Below are 26,013 nucleotides of genomic sequence, written 5' to 3' on the forward strand. Positions count from 1 at the left end.
AACTTTTATACTGCTGGGATGAACCATGATGCTGTAAGAGTTTTTGAATATCTCTTTTAATTCCAAAGGGAGCCATTTTGTTCTGAGATAAGAATGCAATGGGTTTTATGCTTTGTTCATAGCCTTAACAGTGGAGCTTTAATCTTTAAACAGTGGAGCTTAAATCATACTGATTACATCTTATTTTATTTTATTTACTTGGATTTTCTTGTAATCTTTCCTTTCCGTTACATAGGCCCATGAAGAATAGATGTGAATTGAGTTTATTATTGATATATCTAGGTGGCTAGAATAAAAGTTACATAGTTCTCATAAGGGGGAAATGCAACACTATGATGTTTTAAGAGCCTCTGTCGATAGCTTATATTTTAGTTATATATAACTAAATATATAGTTATATAGTTATATTTTTATGACACCATTTTAGTCCTTGCCAGAGCCTAAAGGAGGCCAAATGATAAAAGTAGAAGGATACTGGATTTCAGCTGGCGATAACGAACCTATTATTGATGAGACTTACATTCTCACACCTTCAGTCAAACTTAACCTCAAAGATATTGTCCGAGTTGTATCAGCTGGGTACGTTGGATTTAATTCTTCCTTTTTCTGTTCTGTGGAAATAGTTTTCATTTAATTTGATACATAAAAGTAGCACTGCCTTTTCTTTAATGCAACATGTTTCTCGATATCAGCTTAGATCTTGCTGGTTGCAATAACATTAAATCATTGTTTGAAAGCTACTTTAAGCAACATACGTAGTAAGACTGAAAACAATTAAACAGGGAGAAATTTTTCTATAAAGTTCTTGACCACTGTAAAATCTTATCTCTAACTTTATGCTCTGCTAATTCTTCAAGGACATACCCTGTTCTGATTCAGGGAGATACTTCTGTTGGTAAAACCAGCTTAATCCGATGGTTGGCTGCTGCAAGTGGAAACCACTGTGTTCGGATTAATAATCATGAGCATACTGACATTCAGGAGTATATAGGCTGTTATACATCAGATACATCTGGAAAGCTGATTTTTAAGGAAGGTAGGACTATGGCTGCTATGCAAATTTCTTGGCCATTCTTTTCTTTTTCAGCAAGGGTTATATTGAATGTTATCTCAAATATTGCAAAACTCTTATTATTTGTACTATTATTATTTATATCCCTCTACAGAAATATAAATAATATTATGGAATATGGAATATTATGGATATTATGGAAGTTGTTTTTGCTTTAGCATTACTTTTAGAGCATGGATGGTAGCTCACGTTTAGTGAGAACTGTTCCGTCCTGTTCTATGAGAAGTGGCCTGTTCCTGAAAACAAATGCATTCTGCTGGCAGATAGGCTTGCAAATTGGCTGTTAGACTGGAAGGAAAATGGGAACATGAAGGATTTTGCAGATACGCATTTCAGATATTCAGTTCAAAAGTGATTCAGTAAAATTAGCCCTTTGAAATGAATCTTCAAGTGTGTGATCAATATATCAGACTGAGTGCTTACAAATCGGCATGTGCAACTATTTCTTTCAAAATAAACTTGACACATCAATCTAGTTTAGTAATTGGGATAACCTTTGTTTATAGTTGTTAATTCATTAAATCAAATCAGTGATTTACGCTGATTATTTGGGTGTTGCACATCCAACTAATAGTAAGTTGCTTCCAGTGAGCTTCTGCAGATCTGAGCTGTGTCACTGCAACAGCTTCTTGCTCATTTCTCCTTGGTTGTACTCTTGCAGCAATTAAAGGTAGCCAGTAGCAGTGTGATGTTTTTCAGCAGGCAGCAGAAGTTAGAATCCAGAGAGAGGCAATAATATGATGGGTGAGTTCAAAAGGGTATAAGTCCATTTCTACTTAAAAATAAGCCACTATAAATTCAGGGGATGCTACTTTTAGGCCTATGCGGTTACAGCTTTTTCCTTTCTTTCTTGTCATTATTAGAAAATCAATTGAGTTCAGTTAAAATTACTCTCACGAGTCTGTGGAGTGGTTTAGGTAACACTAAAGGATTGTTGAAGTGGATTGTTCTGTTTATACAGAGTAACTGATATTTGGATTTGTATGCAAAGTAACTGCAAGAGGAAATGAACTTACTCTCTGTGATCCTAGAAGGCAGGGCCAGAATTAGGAGATTAAAATTTATAAGGAAATAGTTTTAGACTATACGCTCCCATAGAGAGGGGCTCCTCCGGGTGCCGTCGAGCAAACAATGTCGACTGGCGGCCCCTAGGGGAAGAGCCTTCTTTGTGGGGGCACCTACGATCTGGAACGAGCTCCCCCCGGAGATACGGAGGATCCCGGATCTGCGCACCTTCCGTCGCGCGCTTAAAGACTTTTTTATTTCATCAAGCTGGCCTGGCCTAAATCTTCTCCCCTTTTTAAATGTAAATTTTAATTTGTTTTAAATTATGGGGTATTTTAACTTCAGCCAAATTATTTAATTCGTTTTTAATTTATTTTAAATGTTTGTATTTATGTGTTTTATTTTGTGGCTGTTCACTGCCCTGAGTCCTTCGGGAGAAGGGCGGTATAGAAATTTAATAAAATAAAATAAATATACATCAAGAAGAATTTCTTAATTACAAGCTGTTTCCAGTAGAGCAAACTCTAGGGCCAGAGTTTGGCTAGAATAGGGCCAGAATCAGGAGATTAAATTTATAAGGAAATAGTTTTAGACTATACATCAGGAAGAATTTCTTAATTACAAGCTGTTCCCAGTAGAGCGAACTCTACATGAAGTGATGAGTTCTCTTGCACTGGAGAGCTTGAAACAGGGTGAATAGTCAATCTGTCATAAGATTGATGGACTGATTTATATCAGGTTTATATGCTGCTGTAGGCATTTCTGACTCTGAGTGGATAACAGGTCTCCGATTAGTGATAAGATTTAAAAAAAAACTACAAAGGACAACAATGTACTGTATTAATTATTCAATCTACCTTAACACTTGTACCCATTCAGTCTTCAGGAAGGAGAAAAACAATCTTCAAACTCTAAAGGCTACTGAAAGAACCATCTTGTATTATGGAGGCAAAGTGTTCCAGTGGATACTCTAGCACAGTGTTTCTCAATCTAAGCAATTTTTAAGATGGATGGACTTCAGATTCCAGAATTTTTCAGCCAGCATGCTGAATGGGGAATTCTGGTAGCTGAAGCTCACCTATCATAAAGTGTTGAGGTTAAGAAACACTGCTGTAGTGGATACTGCACTGGATAGGGTGTTGAAGTTGATGTCTTCTAAAGTCCTTTCCCCCTCTGATTCTTTGATATTCTCCCCCCACCCCACAAGATTTTTCACTGCTTCTCACTGCAGAATGTAAATAAAATACACACACATACTGTTTGGTAATTACTTTAAAGGTGTCCTCATTGATGCCATGCGAAAGGGATACTGGATTATCTTAGATGAACTGAACTTGGCACCTACCGATGTTTTAGAGGCACTGAACAGATTGTTAGATGACAACAGAGAGCTGTTCATTACGGAGACTCAAGAAACCATCAAAGCTCATCCACGATTCATGCTGTTTGCAACTCAGAATCCTCCGGGACTCTACGGAGGCAGGAAGGTTTGTTGGCTGTCCTAAGATCATAATTTCTTCATGTTTCTGTCCTTACTATGATATATTGCATATAAATAGCAAGCATTTGACAATAGCTGTCCCTTTTGTGATCAAATTAGCATTTTATACCCTGAAAATGTATTTGTGTGTATGTATACACACACATAAATACATTTACATACACACACACACACACACACATGCATGCATACTTACATATATGTATGTATGCATGTACGTATGTAATATATACATATTAAAATACCTTCCAAATGAGGCCTGGGTATTTTTGTGACCACAGGTTGCTGAGGAATGAGAGTGATAATACAGTATATTGAAATATGTTAACAAAGGAACAGACCATATAAAAAGCACTGCTGCCAATCCTATTTCTATTTTACTGCTTGTAAAACCAGACTTTTTTTTTTTTAATTTGATTTATATGCCGCCCTTCTCCGAAGACTCAGGGCGGCTTACAATGTGCTCAGCAATAGCCTTCATCCTTTTGTATATTTATACAAAGTCAGCTTATTGCTTAATGTTGAGGATAGCTGAAAAGTATCTGAGAAAAGATTTTTACTGGTATTTGTATAACCATTTTAACATATACTGGCCAATGAGAATTATTCCAATATCTGGTTGAAGAATGCCAATGTAAAAGTTACATGAATTGAGTTCCTTATCATGACACATTTTCATTTGGAAGCTACTGTGAAGTTAGAACACATGGCTGAGATTTCTTAAGATGCAAGATTCTAAGAAATACAGTATACCTATTGTTTTTTTAATCTGACGTATGTGGTTTTAATTCCAATTATATATTGGGGTATTCCATGATTGCTTAGAGAAGCCTGTAATCATAAGTATGCAAATACATTTCTCTAATTAAACACTGAAATCACTACCAGTATGATACAGACAGAATACAGACAGAAAAACTGAAAGTGATTTTCTCCATTGAGCGTGATGGACAAGAGCATGATCCTGATCTGAGAGAAGTGCCAGATCTATTATGTATTTGTAACATAGGTCTGTATTTCTGGATAGCTCCTTTCCACGTTTATTAACAGTTTGCTGAATATATACACATTCTTTAATCTCTGCATATGCATTGTTCTTTTGCTATAACATAAAAGAAGCACGTATATAAGGTGTGCATTGTCTTAACTTCCATAGAATGGATATTTAACTATGAATTTGAATTTTTTTAAAAAATAGTAATAATTGCTGATCTTCTTTGAACAATTGTTGATAGACATAAGGAACAAAGTTTTTATTTTTATTTTACTGATAGGAGTTCCAGGGGCACTGTTTCAATTAAAATCTTTTTATAGGTTTTATCTAGAGCCTTCAGAAATAGATTTGTGGAGCTGCATTTTGATGAGTTACCCAGTACTGAATTGGAAAACATTTTGCACAAAAGATGCCAGCTTCCCCCTTCTTACTGTAGCAAATTGATCAAAGTCATGCTGGAACTACAGGTATTGCTAATTATTGGGCTGTTTTCTTAAAAGGAAGCAAACAGAGTAGCCTGAATTGAATTTCAAGTATATCTTTTCCAAGGAGAATCTGGTTGTCTGATGGACAGTTATGTAAATGAGAAATAAATTAACATAGGGAAGAGAAGAGAATGTACTCTTCTCCCCGCCCATCCCATTTCACATTTGTTTGGTATGCTTCAGCTTGTGCTAGACCAGGTTTGTGGGGGATTTATTTTCTTGTCATTTTCCCTGTTCAGTGACACCCTCAAATTATATTTGATTTTGGGCTCAATCACTGAATGAAACCAAAGAAAACAGCTGCTTGCGCTATTATCAAGATCACATGATCTCTGCCTTTCCTGAGTAGTAGGAGATACAGTAACTCTCCCATATAAGCCTCTAGGACAGAGGCCCCCCAACCTTTTGGGCACCAGGGACCAGTTCCATGAGAGATTTTTTCCGTGGACCGGAGGGGGTGTGGTTTTGCTTGTTGCCTGCATCCCGCGGGTGGGGGTTTGCTTGTTTGTGCGGCCCAGTTTCTGACATGCCCTGGACTGGTGCTGATCCACGGACCGGGAGTTGGGGACCCTTGCTCTAGGATATCGTATTAAAAAGAACCTTTAGCAGAGGGTCCAAAATCCCATTTGAGCACCTGTTTCTCACAGATCTCATACAGGCCATCTGCATCTTGCTTGGGAGTTCCTTGTTGCTCATAATGAGAATTCCAGTGAATAGCTGCTAAGACATACTGGGCAAAAGAGGCCTTTAAATTGAGCCAGTAGGCCAATCTGGGGAATGTGGTGGGAAGGATAAGGTACCCCAAAGCGATTGTGGGCACATAATACAATATTGGATAGTGAATTCTTGCTTTGTTGATTTCTTTAGTCTTATCGCAGAGGTTCATCAGTGTTTGCAGGCAAGCATGGCTTCATTACTCTCCGTGACCTGTTTCGCTGGGCAGAAAGGTACCGATTAGCAGAACAGACAGTGAAAGACTATGACTGGCTTCAGCATTTAGCTAATGATGGTAAGACTTCCCTCCTCTTTTCAGTTTAATCTATCTATCTATCTATCTATCTATCTATCTATCTATCTATCTATCATTGTGTGTGTATGTAATCTGGTAAACAAAATATCAAAGGCCACTGTATTTATTTATTACATTTTTATCCCACCTTTGTTATTTTATAAAAAATCAGGCAGCAAACATACATAATTCTCCTTCCTCCTTCCAATTTTCTCCACAATAACAACTCTGAGGTGGGTTGGGTTGAGAAAGTGTGACTGGCCCAAAGTCACCCAACTGATTTTCATGGCCAAGGCAGGACTAGGCCAGCACCTTAACCACTACTCCAAACGGCCTCTCTCTTTTTTTAAAAAAAGTAATCATTATCCTTGTCTCTTTATTCTTAGGATTTATGCTTTTGGCAGGAAGAGTCAGAAAGCAAGAAGAAGTGGATATTATTCAAACAGTCATTGAAAAATATTTTAAAAGAAAACTGGATCCCCAGTATCTTTTCTCAGAAGAAAGTGTGAAAAAACAGCTAGGTCAGTTTGCAGAATTGATTCTTGATTATTCAATCATTTATACACCAAGACCAAACCAATAATATTACATATTGGAACATATTAGAATATTAGAACATATAGTAGTATGGAAGCCAAAAACAATCAAAGCTATGAGAAAAGCACCAAGCAATTTCTATAGGCTAATGTTACAGATAGCAATTTTGCCCTTCCTTTTGGTGCATTTAATAATTGGTCACTGAAAAGAAAAGCAGTGATCTTGTCACAAGGGAAATTCAATTTTATAATAACTGGGGCTATGGATTTTAATTACCATTGTGATTACAGTGGACATTTTAATATAACTTTCCTAAATGGGAATTAGTATTTTGCTTTCAGATTCAGGATTTATTAAAATAATTTAATGCTTGGTTGATGTTCCTTCATTTCTAGTTTCTTGCTCTGTTTATTTCTATTTAAATCTCCTTTGCATCAGCTGCTGGGCTACCTAGAATGGATGAGGAATTCAGCCACATTGTATGGACTCAAGGAATGAGGAGACTTGCGGTCTTGGCAGGCCGAGCTTTGGAGTTTGGTGAACCCGTACTACTGGTTGGAGATACAGGGTAAACTATTCTCTTCTTCGTTAATCTCAGTTTTGAACTGAGCCACAGAGCATAAGACTGCATATGGGAAACTGAAGGCTCCCTAGTTGTCAGTGGCTCTTGATTTATTTTATTTCTATTTTTATTGGCTTTTAAAGCCCTTCAACCACAAATGTAAAAAAAAATAAAAATGACAGTATGGCTTTTTTGTGTTTTGAAGATGGAAGAACATGAAATAGCTTGTAAAATAAGATTTAAGATAGTAGTAAAAAAATAAAATTCTTCTAAGAACCTGCAACTCAAAACCTGATGTGCCTTCTCCCATTGCATTCTTGCCCTGCTTTTCCCTATGAAGTGGCATTATTCACTTTGACGTTCAATCTCCACTAGCCATCATATCAATCACTAAGATGACAACAAGCTTCATGCAATTGACTTTACCAACTTTACTATGCAGGTGTGGCAAAACAACGATTTGTCAGATCTTTGCAGCTATAGCAAATCAGAAGTTGTATTCTGTGAACTGCCACTTGCACATGGAGACATCAGACTTCCTGGGAGGACTGCGGCCAGTTAGACAGCATTCAAAGGACAAGGTCAGTTGGCTATAAGATGCTGAGTACAACTAAGAACGTAAAGAGCTCCAGTGTTTGTTCTAAATCTCCTTTCTCCTTTTTTTTCCTAATAGGATGAAATTAACAGTTCTAGGCTCTTTGAATGGCATGACGGAGCCCTTGTTTTAGCAATGAGAGAGGACGGCTTTTTTCTCATGGATGAGATTTCATTAGCAGACGATTCTGTTCTAGAAAGACTTAACAGGTATGCATCTGAAAACAGGACATTTCAATTTTGATTTTCTTGATGTGTTTATCACTAATGCAGATTAAATACTGTAATGTCATATCCCAGCTTCTTCTGCTTGTTAGGATTATCAAATCTTGCTTATTTACTAGACTTGTGCTTCTGTTTTGTTTTGTTTTGTTTTGTTTTGTTTTGCTTTGCTTTGCTTCGCTTCGCTTCGCTTCGTTTCATTAGCAAGGGGATAGGATTTATAGTAACTTGGAAAAATATTGAGTGTATACCATATTTAGCTGGTTAATTTTAAGGTGCCACAAATTTCTCCACTGTGTCTAGTGCAGTACAGTAATTCAGCCATCCCTCTGGGGTTTTTCTTCTAGCGTCCTGGAAACTGAAAAAACACTGGTGATAGCAGAGAAGGCTAGTGAGGACAGCGAAATTGAGCTGCTGACTGCAGGAAAGAAATTTCGCATTTTAGCTACAATGAATCCTGGGGGCGACTTTGGGAAGAAAGAGGTAATGAGGACCAGTTTAGTTCTGTGTTACGATTGCCATCATGCCAATTACACCTGTGATGTTACAATTTGAAGAATTGCGTATGGTTTATTGCATGTACAATACCGATATGGTTATCAGAACCAACAACTAAGTATGTTGATACCTTCTCTTTTTTTAAAAAAAATAATCCATAACGTCTTTTAAGAGTCTTTCTGACAATAAGCTAATGAACTCTAACTGTGATATGCTGACAGTAACTTCAGCTACATTTTCTTGCCTACAGCTATCACCTGCCCTGCGTAATCGCTTTACCGAAATATGGTGTCCGCAAAGTAATAACCGTGAGGATTTAATACAGATCGTTAAACACAATCTTTACCCAGGACTCTGTCTATCCTCAAAAAATGAAGAAGGTAAATCTCACTGAAAAAATGCTTAATCCCCAATCTTAAAGGAGCTAGTTTTCAACAAGTGACTTAGTCCCTTGCATTTTTGCTAAGAAATATATTGACTGTATTTTATAGGTATTTAAACTTTTATCTTTTGTCTTTCCATATTAACTTCCCTAGAAAAGTTTTCTGGTTATTGGTTTGTGTTTTTTTTTAAGTATAATCACAAATACCCTTTTCCCTGTGTATGTGTGTATTTATTTCATTCTTGTATTTTCTTCTTTCCCTTCCTGGTTGTCGTAAAAATGGATATAGCGAAACTCATGATGGATTTCATAGCTTGGCTGAGTAATCAAGAGTTTGGGCATAATTGTATTCTCAGCATCCGGAATATTTTGTCCTGGGTCAACTTCATGAATGTTATGGCACAAGACAAACTGCTTGGTGGTGAAGAGGAACACCAGTTCTTTTGCATTTCTCCAGTGCTGACCTTTGTCCATGCTGCATGCCTCGTATATATTGATGGTATTGGCTCAGGTAAACCTTCAGGCTTTTCCTTCATGGCAGAACGATTTAGCAGCCGAGACAGCCTGCCTTAGTTGAACACTTTCTGAACTTGAAACTAGTGAATTGGGACTACTGTACAGGTAGTCCTCGGCTTACAATAGTTCGTTTAGTGACCAAAGTTACAAAGGCACTGAAAAAAGTGACTTATGACCATTTTCCACTCTTACGACCGTTGCAGCAAGCCCATGGTCACGTGATTTACATTTGAATGCTTGGCATGCTTGACAGCTGACTCACATTTATGACGGTTGCAGTGTCCCCGAGTCATGTGATCCCCTTTTGCGACCTTCTGACAAGCAAAGTCAATGGGGAAGCCAGATTCACTTAACAACCGTGTTACTCAGTGGTTCTCAACCTGTGGGTCGGGACCCCTTTAGGGGTCGAACAACCCTTTCACAGGGGTCGCCTAAGACCATCCGAAAACACATATTTTCAATGGTCAATGGAATAATTTTATGGTTGGGGGTCACCACAACATAAGGAACTGTATTAAAGGGTCGTGGCATTAGGAAGGTTGAGACCCACTGGTGTTACTAATTTAACAACTGCAGCGATTCACTTAAGAAATGTGGCAAGAAAAGTCGTAAAATGTGATGAAACTCACTTAACAAATTTCTCACTTAGCAGCATAAATGCTGGGCTCCGTTGTGGTCGTAAGTCGAGGACTACCTGTATATGTACTAATAGGGCAGACAAGACTGAATGAATTATTATGCATGGGATATGTTTGTGGATGTGTGAATACTGGATAGAGTCAGAATCGTTATATAGTTTTACCTGAGTGTGGTGGCTTAATGTGTTTAGGTGCAGAATGCAAGGGAAGGAGTTGGGTGGATCTGTAGTACATAGTCATGAGTAGATCAATGAGGTGGTTGGAAGGTTGGGAGCTGGGGAAAAATCCTTCTGAGTAGACATCATCTGGATAATATAAACTTAAATACTATAAGTTATTAATAGAGTAGAGGTGAGCATTGTTAGTATTGCCTACCCACTTTGTGGAACAAACTTCCATTGGCACTTACCGTATTTTTCGGAGTATAAGACACACCGGAGTATAAGACACACCTACGTTTTTTGATGAGGAAAAGAAGAAAAAGAAATCTCCCTCTGCCTCTGAGCAATTTTGCCTTGTTACAGCAAACAGCCTGCTTTACTTTCATTTTCATTTTCACCATAGCTTGATTAGCACAAGGAAAAAAAAGATCTGCTCCAGCAATTTACCTCTTTGCAGCAAGCAGCAGAGCCCTGCGCAAATCAGCTGAAGGCAATTCAGCTGAGAGTTGGGAGGCTGATCCAATCAACTTGTGCTAATTAGTCTGTGCTGAAGCTGAAAGGAACTGATTTTTCTTGCTGTTTGCTTGCAATGAGGTAAACTGCTGGGAGGCAGAGGCCAAAGGGTGGGGGCCAGTGGGTGGGCAGGGCTACATTTGGTATATAAGACGCACCTAAATTTTCACCCCCTTTTAGGGGAGAAAAATGGGTCTTATACTCCGAAAAATACGGTAGGTGAGCTTCTATATTGAAATGCTTTTGCCTGACCAAGGACATATTTGTCCACATGTTTCCTTGTTCTTAAGATCCTATGAATGATACATCATCATAATTTTAAATTGCTGAGTGTTTTGGTTTTTACAAGTTTGCTGTTAATCTATTTTAGTTGTAGGTATAGGATTGGTTTTAAAAAGCATTCATATTTTTCAGTAACGGTCAGTTTAAAATGTTGTATAAATTCTCGCTATTTCCATTATTTTGATTATTATTATTTTTTTAATGTAGGCACAATGTCCTGTTCTTCTGGTTCAACCGCTCTGGCTCGTGAAAAATGTCTGGATTATTTGTATAGAAAAATTTCCCAAATTGTGCGACTCAGTGATGATCAGACGATTGAACTGAGAATGTATGATCTGGAAAGAGAAAGGGAAATGGTTTGGATGGAGAGTTATGTTGGGATCCATCCATTTTATATACCAAGAGGCAAGAATCTGTTTTTACAAATTTACTGACTTGACAGCAGACTGTACAACATGACAAGCTCTTGTTTAGACATAGAGAAAAATATTGTGGAAAGGTCCTCTCGGTGGTTTAGGTTGTTGTTGTGGGAAAAATAGGGTGAGGAAGGAATATAATGTACGTTCACCATCCTAAATTACCTATAAAGTAATAAAGGCAGGATAAGAAATGAATGAAGGAATGAATAGCTCAGTTCTCAGGGGGCCAATGTTGGAATTTCCTGAGACTTCAAGATCTATTTCCTCTATTTAAGATTCCCTCACCTTATATGTGACTAGTAGTTATTAACTACATAAGCAAAACTGAAATGCCTGAAAATCAAAGAACACCTTTTATTACAGGTAGGAGAATCATTAATTCACCCATAACGCCATGCATATTGAAAACCAGCACACCAAAGAGAAAGGCTAAAAGCATTGTTCTTGATATTTTACCTTCTAATTTGCAGAGGGGGTATATTTTTACATAGGGAATTGTGCAAATGTTCTTCTCAATGGATACAGCTAAAAGGTCAAATGGAATAAAAATCAGGGATGGAAGGAAATAAAACAGAATAATCTAGAGAAGGGCATGATTGATTATTTGAAATATTGAACAGGAGTTTTCCATATGCTGTTTCGACATTGTTATAGTCTGTAATCTTTGTTTTTTACCGCAGGCCCACTTTACCAGAAGAACAATCTGTTGGACTATGCTCTAAACGCAGGGACCACTTCAATGAATGCACAACGGTTGTTGCGAGCCTTGCAGCTAAGCAAACCTATTCTCTTGGAAGGCTCTCCAGGGGTTGGGAAGACGAGCTTAGTGGCTGCCCTGGCCAAGGCTTCAGGAAATTGCCTCACGCGAATCAATCTCTCTGAACAAACAGTAGGTAGATGGCTGTGGTGCAGCTTGGCATTTCTGACCATGCAAAAAAATCTTTTACAAATGTCAAGAGTTCAATACTCCTCTTAAGTCTTGAAATACCAGTCACTGAAGAAGGATGCTTAGAAACATGTTAAGTAAATGAATGATATTCCTGCTTTAGAGACAGGTTTTATGTAGCATTTTTGATATTTCGACACCTGGGGAAAAAATATCTAATCTTCACAATTTTCCCAGAGTTTCCTGTCTCTTTTTCACATGGACAATAGACTCTCTGCTCTGCTCAGCTTTTCAGAAATATTGGAAATATTCTATATTATAATCATACAATTATTAATCTCACTGAGGCCAGGGTGCTTTGTTTTGTTTTTTTTCATATCTTAGCCTAAATATCCTGCCATGCCACCACAACAACAACAAAATTACATTTACTGTAAAGAGTGAGGCAGGAGCTTCAATGGGAAACCAAATATCTCAAGTATTGTATGCTGCAGATATCCTTACTTACATACCATTATGGCTTTGTATCAGTGCTTCTTATATTCTTTACCAGAAGGTTGTAGGCCAGTGATGGCGAACCTTTTCGGCATTGAGTGCCATAAAGGGAGCGCACACACGTCTGGTCTGCAACCTGGAACAGGAGCTGCCCCGGGTGCATGCGCACACCTGAAAATGAACTTCCGGTTTCATCCAGCTACTCTTCTGGATTTGTGGCATGCATTAGCACCTGACGATCAGCTGGCCAGCGCGCATGCTCACCCAGGAAAACGGAAGACCAGCTCTTCCAGTTTCTGGCACTGCTGCATGCAAAAAGGCCAGCTGATCATTGCGTGTACATGCGCACTAGAAATGCAGAAGAGGAACGGGCGGCACCACGCGTGCCAGGCAATATGGCTCCATGTGCCACTTCGGGCCATAGGTTCGCCATCACGGCTGTAGGCACTGCAGATGTTCAGCAAAGTTGTCCAACTTTTTTTTTTTTCATCTCAAAACTGTCCCTAGCATTTGAGTGGCATGCTAAGGATCACATTCCCAAAGTAGAGGATTGAATCCGGACATAACTTAAAATTTTCATTTGATCTCGTGACTAGGGTGCTGTCCTAGAAACCAGAAGACTGGATTTCTAGTTCTGCTTCAGGCATGAAAGCCAGCTGGGTGACTTAGGGCCGATCACTGTCTCTCTTAGCCCAACCTACCTCACAGTGTTCTGAAGAAAATAAAAGGAAGGAGTATTAAATATATTCTCCAAGTAGAGTTACTTAAAAAGTAACAAAGTTGGGATAAAAATCAAATTGTTGAGTTTTTAAAAAAATAATTGGACTTGGCACAATTACTCTCTAACTTTTAATTACCACAGTCTTAAAAATTAGAAGTTGGTAACAACATTTTGAAGTTTCTGGACATTGCAGCCAAGGTACATGGAATCTCCCGAAGTGTTGGCTGGAATGTCCAGAAACTTCAAAATGTTGTGACAACACATGCAAAGTTAGCTAGACTGGAATACTGGTGCATTTGTGTATGATATTCATTGATTTGGGGGGGGGGGGGGACTAGATTTTTTTTTGTTCCAATAGAGTATTACTGATTATTTTTTGTTTGTCTCAAAATGTTGCATGCTTGGATGGATTGTTTTTTAATTGTCACCAGTTCATATTTGTAAAGCTTGCCATCTCTCTTCTTGTTTATCAGGATATAACAGATTTGTTTGGCACAGACCTGCCTGTTGAAGGAGGCAAAGGTGGGGAATTTGCCTGGCGTGATGGACCATTGCTTGCAGCACTGAAAGCAGGACACTGGATTGTATTAGATGAAGTGAGTACAGCTTACGTTTATATAATATATGTTGGAGAGCCTTAACAATATATGGGGAAAGTCTGTCTGTCTGTCTGTCTGTCTATCTATCTATCTATCTATCTATCTATCTATCTATCTATCTATCTATCTAGTCTTTCCCCATATATTTTTAAGGCTCTCCAACACTGGAGGGTGGGACTGCTACATGGAAGGTACCTGAAGTATTATTCCCCCCCCCCCAAAAGATGTAATAGGACAAGCAGAAACCATTGGGAATGGATGGTCCTGCAAGTTACCTCATTCCAAGCCATGTAAGGCTTTAAAAGTGATAACCAGCATTTTTCATTGCACCTGGAAACCTACAGGGATCCAGTTAGCTATGCAGCAGCTATGTTCCTGCTGCATCTACACCATATCATTGTCACTGAATTAGAGAGATCCAAGCAAAAGTTTTGGATGAAGTCAATATTTTTTTTTAATTTGATTTATATGCCGCCCTTCTCCGGAGACTCAGGGTGGTTTACAATGTGCTAAGCAATAGCCTTCATACTTTTGTATATTTATATAAAGTCAGCTTATTGCCCCCACAATCCGGGTCCTCATTTTACCTACCTTAGAAAGGCTGAGCCAACCTGAGTCCTCATTTTACCTACCTGGAAGGCTGAGTCAACCTTGAGCCTGGTGAGATTCGAACTTACAGTAATTGCAGACAGCTGGTGTTAATCACAGTGCTTTTAGTCTGCTGAGCCACCAGGCCCTTTTTATTTTATTTTGTTTTATTTTAATCCCGCCTTTATTACTTCATAAGTAAGTCAAGGTGGCAAACATATTTAACACTCTTTCCACTTCCTGTTTTCCCCACAACAACAACCCTGTGAGGTGGGTTGCACTGAGAGAGTAACTGGCCCAAAGTAAATTCATATTGTATGATTTTTTTTTTTTTAAAAAGGGAATGTAACCTTTTTATGTTGATATGTCTTAAATAGCTGAACTTGGCTTCTCAGTCAGTGTTAGAAGGCCTGAATGCCTGTTTTGACCACCGGGCAGAGATTTATGTACCTGAATTGGGGATGAGTTTTCATGTTCAACATAAGATGACAAAGATCTTTGGATGCCAGAATCCTTACAAGCAAGGAGGTGGCAGAAAAGGATTACCTAAGTCATTTCTCAACAGATTCACACAGGCAAGTTCATAATTTCTTCCATTGTCCCTTTTGTTCTAACATTTCTTTTAAAGTAAATATTAATTACACCATCTAGATACACTTGAATACTAAATTTTTGATAATTTTGTGGTAAGGTGTTTTTATTTAAATACATTGCTGGAAGTCTTTGTTAAATTCAGCATTGCCAAAGGAATTATATCTTTAGAATACATGTGTCTTCTGTATATAATAATACTTCCCCCCCCTTAAAAATGACACAGGTTTATATAGACCCACTTTCTGCATCCGATATGGAATACATTGGGAATACCCTTTTTCCAGCCATTGACAAGGAAATAATTGAGAAGATGGTTGAATTCAACAACAAGGTAAATATAATGCCTCAAACTGTGATACGATAAATAGCAATAACCCTTAGACTTATATACTGCTCCACAGTGCTTTTACACACCTCTCTAAGCAGTTTACAGAGTCAGCATATGGCCCCCAACAATCTGGATCCTCATTTACTAATCTCAGAGGGATGGAAATCTGAGTCAACCTTGAGCTGGTCAGGATTGAACTGGCTGTGGGAAGAGTTAGCCTGCAATACCGCATTCTAACCACTGCGCCACCATGGCTGAATGGGGAAGAATGAATAATAAACTGAGATTCTTTATGTGTTAAATATAATGCTGGGGTACGGCCTTCTAATATACAGTAGTTTTAAGTTCTGAATCATATTGGTATTTGTAATCCTTTGAATTGGTACTTTTATTTAGATTGATCAAGAAATTACAATCGAGAAGAAGTGGGGACATAAAGGTGCACCTTGGGAATTTAACTTGCGTGACCTTTTCCGATGGTGTCAGCTAATGCTTATAGACCAGTCACCTGGGACTTATGACCCTGGCAAACACATGTTTTTGATCTATGGAGAAAGAATGAGAACAAAAACAGACAGAGAAACGGTAAAAAGCGGAAAGAATTTTATTTGCTTATTTTAGGATTTTGCTTTAATAGCTTTTATATCTGAATATGTCATACTGTGTTCAATTGTATACTTTAAAATGATTTCTGTTACGACATCCATTTTTCCCAAAGCTTGAGTTTAAGTATATGATTTGGTGCATTGGGTACATAATAGAAAGAATCCCATACAGCATCTATTTCTCAAGCTGGTGCTCACGGGATATATTGGAGCAATTCAAGAATGGTTGACATTGACTTGAGCCTGAGATCTGAATCTTGCTAAGGAAGCCCTTGCTGTTTGGCATTTTTTATGGTTCTGTCTTATGAGGGATGCTGTTCAATACCTACCGTATATGAAATTTCTTGGGGAAAGTCATTCAGAGCTTTAGAGCTAGATGCCATCAATACATTGGTGACAATTAATTTTAGAGCCCTTTGCCATTCAAGTTCACAGAAGTGGATCATTGTTTCCTTTCATTATTACCTAAATTTACTCTGGGGAGAATGAGCTCAAATTAAATCTAGATAAGATAGAAGTAGTATTGGTAAAAAGGAAACTAGACTTGGAGATTGAGGTTCAGCCTCTTGCAGATTATACCAATTAACAGTCTCTGTAATGAGTATAAAGAATGGCCTTGAAGAACAGGGAAGTTCCATTGCCAAGGCAACAGTCAGATAAACAAGGTTTGAGCCTAGACAAAAATGATGCAGGCAGCTGCCCACCCCTAATTCATGTGAGGATAAAAGAAGGAGCAAGGGAAGCATATTCAGACTTGCAAGGTTCTGCTACTATAGCTGTTCTAATAAAAGTAGTGTTTGGTCTACAAAGTGCCTGTTTCTTAGTCTGGTCTATCTTGCTGGATTGACATACTCCCCATACAAGAATAAGACAGTAGTCTAGAATGTCCCCTGATTCTTAGTTGTAACTGTGGTAATGAGTGCATTTGTACAATTAAAGCTGCTGTGCTAGCCCTTGTTCTCTCAATGTCTACAAAAGGTATCGTATTTTCCGGCGTATAAGACGACCCCCGGCTTTTCCTGTTAAAATATAGGGTTTGGACTATACTTGCTGTATAAGACTACCCCTCTTCCAACGCACACCAAATAAAAATTAAAAAACATCAACTGGCTCACCCACAATGTAAAAGCAGCTGTGCTAGACCCAAAATGGCCCCTGCAACAAGCAGGAACCTCACACAGCCACAAAAAGCCCAAAAACCCAACTTTCGCACTTTACACACACAAAATTCCACATACAGCTTTGTGAGATTTTGTGTGTTTGTGTAGTTAGAGTGAAACACTACAGAAACACACTAAATCTCAGAAAGCTGCACAAATATTATTTTATTTTATTTTTATTTTTATATGAAAGCTAAATTTAAAACTTCCTAAACTTTAAATGGCTAGGTCTAAAAAAGAACAACTAAAAAAAAACCCAATTAACTATTTTTTTAAAGCTCCCAAAGGGGAAAAAAACTTACCCAATAGAACAGGGATCTCCAACCTTGGCAACTTTAAGACTTGTAGACTTCAACTCCCAGAATTCCTGAGCCAGCTTTGTTTTGCTGGCTGAGGAATTCTGGGAGTTGAAGTCCACAACTCCCTGCCTGCTTGATTGCAGGCAGGGAGTTGCTTGCTGATGGAATGGATTCAGGCAAGCGAAGCAAGGCAAGCGTTGCGACTAGCAGCTAAGGTAAGCAAGCTGGAGGGGGAAAACTTTTTTCCTTTTACATGGCTCTGGCGATCCAAGCTGAGTTGCCTGATTAGCAGGCAACTCAGCTGGGATCGCCAGAGCTTGGATCGCAAGAGCCATTTAAGGCTCGTCAGCCTGGTTACAGGAGAATGACACCCAGCGTATAAGACGAACCCCGACTTTTGAGAAGATTTTCATGTGTTAAAAAGTCGTCTTATACGCCGGAAAATACGGTAGACATGTTTCTATGTATACTTGCAAGGATGTGTTCACTTGCATCATGGAGTTTCCAGAACTTCATCTGATGATAGGGTGATTGAGGTCTTGACTGTCTTCTTCCCAAGCTTTGCCAATTTGTCAGAGTTATGATTTGAGTGAATAATTTACAGATTATGCAACTCCTTAGATCCTTAAAAATCAGCCTTTAAAATTATTCACAATTCTGTGCCAGTTACACTTCATACACTAGTCTCAGATGAGCATAGTCAAATTTTACTCTCTGTGCTGTAGAATGTCTGGCAATAAACAACCTCAAGTGTTAAAAGTAACACAGATTACCTTGAATCGGGTGGTTTTAAAAGTCTGCACCAAGGTTACATACGGTCCTTTGGGGAAAGAAAAGTTTTGGATAAAAACATCCTGTAATAGTTCATAGGAAGATTGTAGGGGGGAAAATGAACATTGATTATTCAATATGAATGATTTGGTTGCTTCTTTTTTTATCTATTTAGGTAGTGTCTCTGTTCAAGGACATTTTTGGGCAGAATTATAACCCCTATATAGGAAGTAGGCAATTCTACATCACACCTTATGATATTCAGGTAAAAGGAAATAAAGACTATTACTATTGTAGAATTATTTTGTTTACCCTTCTATTTCTCCCTGTTTTCATATGAAAGTAATGCTATTTTTGTTTTTCCCAAAGGTTGGCTACTCAGTCCTCTCCCGCGCTAATTATGTCCCGCCTCCAGGTAGAAATCTGTCACTTCTCCACCATTCACTACAGCCCCTGGAAGCCATCATGAAATGTGTACATATGAGCTGGATGGTAATCTTGGTGGGCCCAGCTGCTTCTGGCAAGACCAGCCTGCTTCAGTTACTGGCATATCTAACAGGACATCAGTTAAAGATTATGCCAATGAACAGTTCCATGGATACTACAGAGCTATTAGGTGGATTTGAGCAAGTAGGTGTTTACTCTTTTTTTTTTTTTTTGCAGTTCTTATTCATTTTTAAACAAAAATAAGATTAATACAAATAGAGCTTCCCTACTATGTGTGGATAGAGAAGGAACAGGTAATTTTTTTAAAACTGGGAGTGGGGGTAGACAGCCTGCTAGGTGGTGCAGAGGCATGGCTAGTATGCACTGTGCCAAAATTTGGGGGAGGGAGCAGATAATAGCAATAGCACTTAGACTTATATACCAGTTCACAGTGCTTTAAAGCCCTCTATAAGCGGTTTACAGTATAAGCATATTGCCCCCAACAATCTGGGTCCTCATATTACCGATTTGAGAAGGATGGGAAGCTGAGTCAACCTTGAGCCTGGTGAGACTCAAACTGGCAAACTGCTGGCAGCCAGCGGAAGTAGCCTGCAGTACTGCATTCTAAGCACTGTACCACCATGGCTTAATGGTCTTCTGCAAGTTTTAAAAGCCATCGTGGCCCCAAAAACAAGATAGTGTTTTGCTTACTTTTGCAGTAGGAGGGTAGAACTGTCATCTTTATGCTGACTCTGCCTGGAGGAATGAGTAGCTTAAATCAAGTGTCCTTCTTTCTTCATTGACTGGGCAACAGAGATGGGGAGCAATTCTTGAAGTTTCATGTTACCAGCCCAATAGAATCTTATATTCATTTCCTAAGTCTCTTTTTGACAGAGAAATCTGGGTTCATGTCTTTGGTAGCTTGGGTGGCTGTGTAGTTTCCTCAAAAATTAATAGACTCCCACATTCTAACAATCAGCTTACATTAGACGAGAATATTTGTAGCTCAGGGTTGAACAGTGGGGTCCTTGGTGCTCTCTGAATTTGATTGTTTTCTTGCAAAGTTTCATTATCCAACTAGGTAACATTGTCAATGCTACACATCAGTGCGCTGGTGATATTACCTAGTTGGGTAATGAAACATCTGCAAGAAAACAACCAAGCATAAAGAGCTCCAAGGACCCCACAATCACCTTGCATTACTCTGTAAGGAAGATGGGAAAGTTGGCTACCAAAGAAACCCTGAACAGAAGCTGTCCCACCTTAAGTTTTTCTTTAACCTTGTCCATGCTAACAAGGCCAACTACTTCCTTAACTACATATTGTCAGGTTAGTTCTGTTTGAAGACAGAGCATTCATTCAGAATAAGTAGTTGAACTCCAGTTATAATATGGCAATGGGGTGCAACTGTGACTGATGTATTAATATCTTTTGTAGGTTGACATCATTCGGCCATGGAAATTCTTACTGGAAAAGGTAGAGAATGTTGTCAGCACCCTTCTAAGAGACAGTCTCCTCCTCAATACCATGTGCCCGGAGGATGCTGAAGTTGTCTTGCGTGCCTGGAGCAATTTCATTCTTAATTTCAAACCCAAATCTCTTGGCGAAGGGAATCAAAATATAACCATTGAACTGGTGAATAAATTGGAAGGAGTGCTTGTGCTAGTCCAGAGACTCAATACCAAGATCAGCTCATTTTCAAAGACAGGTATGCAGGAAAGTCAAAGCCTTTTTAAATATATAATATTAATATATAATTTATAATTGTGTGTGTGTGTACTCGTGCCCATTTTGTTTACTTGTTTTGAGCATTTATTTGAGGAGCCAAATTTGCTGCTTTATTGCAACTATTGCAGTTATGAAGAACAATATACTTTCTTAAAGTCATTATTCTATGTTACAAATTCAAATGAAAATAAGAATGATGGTTAACCAAAATGCAGGTGTGTTTTTTCCATGATCAACCGTTTTTAGGGCTAATGTTTGTAAATGTTGAAGGCCAGCTTCTTGGTGCACAGAAATATTGAAACCTTTTTTTGGCTACTCTCATTCTAGGATTTTCAACACTTGTAGAAGAGTTTCGTCACTTCAAGTTGCAAGTAGTTCAATTTATGAATAGCCATAACCATGGGACTTTTGAATGGGTTGATGGGATGTTAGTTCAGGCTTTAGAGGCTGGAGACTGGCTTCTAATGGACAATGTGAATTTCTGCAGGTAAAATTACTATAGGAATTACAGGGTTTGTTTTTACCTACCATTGTAAAAAAAGCAGAGAATGTCAACTACACATCTGATGTATCATAAAGACTTGCTAATATTGTTAGATAACATCAATCCAGTTCTTAACAAGATTTTTATTTCAGGGGGGAAAAACCCCACAATAAAATGGGGCTGGGTCTTTTTTGTCATAATGCTGAACTGTGAATTAATTAATTGTCTCTGACACAGGCTAGTTAAATTAAAGACCTAGAAGAATTTGAACTGAGTCCCTGTGTAGATAAAGAGAAAAATAATAAGTTTGCTGCTGTTTTCCTGATCTCAACCTCTCCATTTCTAGTGCAATTTAGATAATGATTCATATGGGGCTTAATCTGTTTTGCCTCAAAAGATCCTTGATACCAGATTATTCAGCACATTTGATCTCACATCTGTCTTGCATTTTATAGAAAAAAATCTGAAACTACTTTGTATTTGCTCACACCCCTGTTATTCCTGTATAATGCAAGCTGGCACATATGTATAAATTATTGAACTAAGATGCTCATTCCCAGCATCACAGATGTCTTGCTAGGTAGATGGGATCTTATTCCTCCAAGGCACATGTGATTATTTTATAATCACATTATAAAATGTGGGTGTAGGTGGGTTCTACTTCCCTTTACTACCAGTTCGCAACGGGGCCATGCGCTCGCTTTGCTCGCATACGCATGTACTTTTCTGCACATGCGCAGAAGTGTTCTGATGACATTGGGGTTGGTGGGTGGAGCCTCCCGCCGGTTTTACTACCGGTTCTATAGAACCGGTGCGAAACGGGGACAACCCAACACTGGCACATAGAGTAATAAAATTCACCAGGGAATAAGCTGATAAATGATTAAAAATGGTAACTGATTTCTGTTTCTTAAAAACAAAAGATCTGTATTGTTTCCTCGTGAATTTGTTTTGAACTCATTTCATAACTTAACTGAGGTTGCTGTGGTTTCCCTTTTTAACTTGCAGCCCTTCTGTGTTGGACCGCTTGAATGCTCTGCTTGAACCCGGAGGAGTCCTGACCTTGAGTGAAAGAGGAGTGACAGATGGAGTAACTCCCAGTGTTGTTCCACACCCGAATTTCAGGTACTGTACCTAATCTCTTAGCATTTGTAGAAATGTCTTTTGAATTAATAATTCCCATCTTTTATAAATATCCCTTTGAAAATAGATATAGAGTTGGGTTTCATTCATCTTCTAGGTGCACAGAGGATCATTTTTATTAGAGATCTTTTACAATTCACAAGCACAGAAAAGAGAACAGAAAAGTCAATTTGGTCTAGTAGTTAAGCCACCAGGCCAGAAGAAGGAAGCTGTGGGTTCTGCTATTAAAATTGGAGCAGAAAACCACTGTCAAATCAGAAAATCTTAAATAATGACCCAAATGGAAAAAAAATAATTGCCTGTTTTTACATTAAACAACGATGGGGTTATAGCCTAAGCTGTAGTATCAAACTCACCAAATATATACAAGCATTTTGGATTGGTGGGAGGAGCGATTTAGAAAACTACTGTGGAGGCTGCTTTTACTAAGCATCATGGGCATGTGTCTTACGAAGTTCTTGAGTTGTCTCTTTTCCTACTGCGTCTCTCACTCCGTTTTAGCAGTAAAATATGATGCTGGATGTTCTGCTCTTGTTAATAGACTTTTTCTTTCAATGGATCCCGCACACGGGGAAATATCCCGAGCCATGCGGAATCGTGGCGTTGAAGTCTATATTCCAGGAGACACTCATGAAAGTCCACTGGATCCTCATGATGTGAAGCTGCTGTTGCATGGCCTGGGGCTGTTGGGAAATGGCATATGTGATACGCTCATAGCTGTGCACACAGAAGCCAAGGAAACTCTAGCAGGTGAGATGCGCATATCGTAACTTGACAGAGGATGGATAAATTTATTTTCTTTAGATATGTTTGAGCACGGGCATCAAATTTGCAGCGTCACGTTGCCATCATGTGATGTTTCACGACATTTTTCCTATTCGCGGAGCTGGGGTGGGCGTGGCCTGCGCATGACGCATCTGGTCCATGGGCCACAAGTTTGACACCCCTGGTTTTGAGGATTCTTAGACCAGTATGAAGCGCATTGTATAAGCTTTTAATCAGTGCAGAGTTCTCACTTGCGTGCAAATAACCAGGCTCAAAGGTTTGCTTATAATGCTGGAAAAGATGGAAGGAAAGAGAAGAAAAGGACAACTAACAGGGGCAGTGGGTACAATACTGGAAGAATGAACTAGTTTGGGGAACAGATCCTCCTGGAGAAAATCTAGCTATGTGGTGGTCATTAAAGGAATCAAAACCATCTTATTAGCACATAATCAAGTTACTTATTTTGCTGTTCAGAAATGAAACATGTATTTGTTTATATTGCTTTTAACAAAAAAGAGAAAGACAGAGAACAAAACACGAAGATAATTATATTAGAAATACTTTTGCAAAGAAAAGGGGGGGAGACCACATAAAAAGTGCTTTAAAAGAAAAAGTTTTAAAAAATACAACAAAGAAAAAAGGAAAAACAATGTAATTTACCATTTTGACAGTAAATAGTTACAATTCTCTATATATTTAATGCAAATACTCCTCAAATGCAGATGGTGACGTTTTGCTTTTCAGGTTCCACATATAGTCTTTCAACTCTGATCCACACGGCCACACTGATTGTGCAGCGGTTGCACCGAGGACTTGGTTTAGCAAAGAGTTTCTATAAAGCATGTTGGGAGGTTTATGCATCTGCACAGCAGTCCCCAAAGGATAAAAAGGTAATCTGCTTTCAGATACAATCTGGTTTGTAGAAGAAAATCAAAGAATTTACTCGTTTACAGTGGATTCCATGTTTTCACAAACATTAACTCTCATACACTGAGCACCTGACAAAAATGGATCCAAAAACAAAGCACAGATATTAGCCAAGAAAGCAGAACCTGTTTTTTATTCAAAATTTATTCCAAAGTAGGTAGCATCCAAAATTTCTTAGAATAATTTGAATCCATCTTAAAATGTACTAGACTTTTAAGACTGGCAGAATAAGAATCGGGTCAGCTGAGTATTTTAAAATGTATTTCATGAATTTATTCCTATTTCTTCTTAGCATCTAAAAAATTGATCTACTCTGTCTAGCTCTTTTAAAATATTAAATCTATAATGCATTATTGGGATCTCAAACTGAATAATAATAGGGGTACTTCTTGAGTTACAACCACTATTGAGACTGGAATCTCCGTCGTTGAAGCGAAGCAGTCATTAAATAAGAAGTCACATGACTGGTTTATTCAACTACTGCGATCTCAGCACTTCTGGTTATAGTTGTTAAGTGACCTTAAGATTGTTAGGTGGACAAAGTCCTAGGTAACGAGCATAGGGCGCTTCAGGGGAGGTGGAGGAGATCCAAGGAGACTCGATGGAGGCTGTGTCTCTCCACTCAGGAGCTGTAAATCCTCCCTGCCAAAGTCCAAGCAGGATTTCCAGCCCAAGTGGAGAAACACACTTACGTGGCTTACATCTTCTCCATGCCATCCCCCCACCAAACACCTGCCCTTCTTACCTTACTGTGCTGTCTTTGCTCAGGAGCTGAAAATCCTGCTTGGATTTCAGTTCATCTCTGGGGGCTGGCTGAAAGAGTTCCCTGTGAAGGGATTTTAGCTTCATGCAAGCAGATATGAAGGATTTGAGCTCCATGTCTGCTTGCATAGATCTGAAAATCTTTGACAGGAAATTCTTTCATTTAACACACCCCGCCCCATCCCCAAAATGAATCTTTTTGGCAAGCAGCAGCTTGTAACCTTCCCTGCCAGCTTACCCATTGACTTTCTGGGGAAGCCAGCAGAGAGCAAACAGCAAGTCTACAAATACTGATCATGTATTGGCAATCAGCAATAAAATAAAAATAAATAAATAAATAATTTTATTTCTATACCGCCCTTCTCCCGAAGGACTCAGGGCGGTGTACAGCCTATTTAAAACACAAAAACACAACAACAATTTAAAATTTAAAATCATTAAATAATTAGGCTCCAATTAAAATCCCAGAAATTTAAAATATCCCAATTTAAAACGTTATGTTAATAGCCCTGCCTGGCGGAACAACAGGGTCTTCAGAGCGCAGCGAAACACCCGGAGGTCGGAAATCTTTCGTATTTCGGGGGGCAGTTCATTCCACAGGGCTGGGGTTCCCACAGAGAAGGCCCTCCCCCTGGGTGTCGCCAGCCGACATAACTTGGCTGATGGCACCCGGAGGAGACCCTCTCTGTGGGAGCGGACTGGTCGGTGGGAGGCTATTGGTGGCAGAAGTCGGTCTCGAAGGTACCCGGGTCCTATGCCATGGAGCGCTTTAAAGGTGGTAACCAACACCTTGAATCGCACCCGGAAGACCACTGGGAGCCAGTGCAGCTCGCGCAGGAAGGGTGTCACGTGGGCGCAACGAGTTGCACCCATAACCACCCGCGCGGCCGCATTCTGGACCAGTTGGAGCCTCCGAGTGCTCTTCAAGGGGAGCCCCATGTAGAGAGCATTACAATAGTCCAACCGGGAGGTGACAAGGGCGTGAGTGACCGTGCGCAAGGCGTCCCAATCCAGAAAGGGCTGCAACTGGCGAATCAGGCGAACCTGATAAAAGGCCCCCCTGGCCACGGCCGTCATGTGCTCTTCTAAAGACAGCCGTGCGTCCAGGAGGACACCCAGATTGCGAGCCCTCTCTGTGGGGGGCAAGGATTCACCCCCAAAAGTCAGCGATGGCACCTGCTGACTATATCGGGGCGCCGGAAGCCACAGCCACTCGGTCTTGGAGGGGTTGAGTCTGAGCCTGTTCCTCCCCATCCAGGCCCGCACGGCCTCCAGGCAGCGGGACATCACATCAAGGGCATCATTGGGGTGGTCTGGGGTGGAGATGTACAGCTGAGTATCG

General features: G+C 39.3%; 1 protein-coding gene across 1 annotated transcript in view; it reads left to right on the forward strand.

Annotated features, from left to right (window-relative positions):
* The window catches only part of MDN1 (midasin AAA ATPase 1), a 119,218-nt gene that overhangs the window by 24,099 nt on the left and 69,106 nt on the right, over positions 1-26,013 (forward strand). Inside the window, exons 23-47 of the mRNA XM_070932851.1 lie at positions 428-579; positions 858-1,036; positions 3,356-3,564; positions 4,893-5,039; positions 5,925-6,066; positions 6,453-6,587; positions 7,042-7,171; positions 7,608-7,746; positions 7,839-7,969; positions 8,329-8,464; positions 8,730-8,859; positions 9,139-9,372; positions 11,179-11,376; positions 12,071-12,279; positions 13,966-14,088; positions 15,057-15,254; positions 15,497-15,604; positions 15,998-16,186; positions 18,612-18,701; positions 18,806-19,066; positions 20,300-20,570; positions 20,918-21,077; positions 22,083-22,199; positions 22,759-22,967; positions 23,727-23,872. Coding sequence (XP_070788952.1) covers positions 428-579; positions 858-1,036; positions 3,356-3,564; positions 4,893-5,039; positions 5,925-6,066; positions 6,453-6,587; positions 7,042-7,171; positions 7,608-7,746; positions 7,839-7,969; positions 8,329-8,464; positions 8,730-8,859; positions 9,139-9,372; positions 11,179-11,376; positions 12,071-12,279; positions 13,966-14,088; positions 15,057-15,254; positions 15,497-15,604; positions 15,998-16,186; positions 18,612-18,701; positions 18,806-19,066; positions 20,300-20,570; positions 20,918-21,077; positions 22,083-22,199; positions 22,759-22,967; positions 23,727-23,872 — 4,143 coding nt within the window. The remainder of the gene's footprint in view (positions 1-427; positions 580-857; positions 1,037-3,355; positions 3,565-4,892; positions 5,040-5,924; positions 6,067-6,452; positions 6,588-7,041; positions 7,172-7,607; positions 7,747-7,838; positions 7,970-8,328; positions 8,465-8,729; positions 8,860-9,138; positions 9,373-11,178; positions 11,377-12,070; positions 12,280-13,965; positions 14,089-15,056; positions 15,255-15,496; positions 15,605-15,997; positions 16,187-18,611; positions 18,702-18,805; positions 19,067-20,299; positions 20,571-20,917; positions 21,078-22,082; positions 22,200-22,758; positions 22,968-23,726; positions 23,873-26,013) is intronic.

Source organism: Pituophis catenifer, unplaced genomic scaffold (assembly GCF_029215685.1).
Source record: "Pituophis catenifer annectens isolate HBS135680 unplaced genomic scaffold, rPitCat1.0.hap2 SCAF_1, whole genome shotgun sequence".
NCBI classification, from domain to species: Eukaryota; Metazoa; Chordata; class Lepidosauria; order Squamata; family Colubridae; genus Pituophis; species Pituophis catenifer.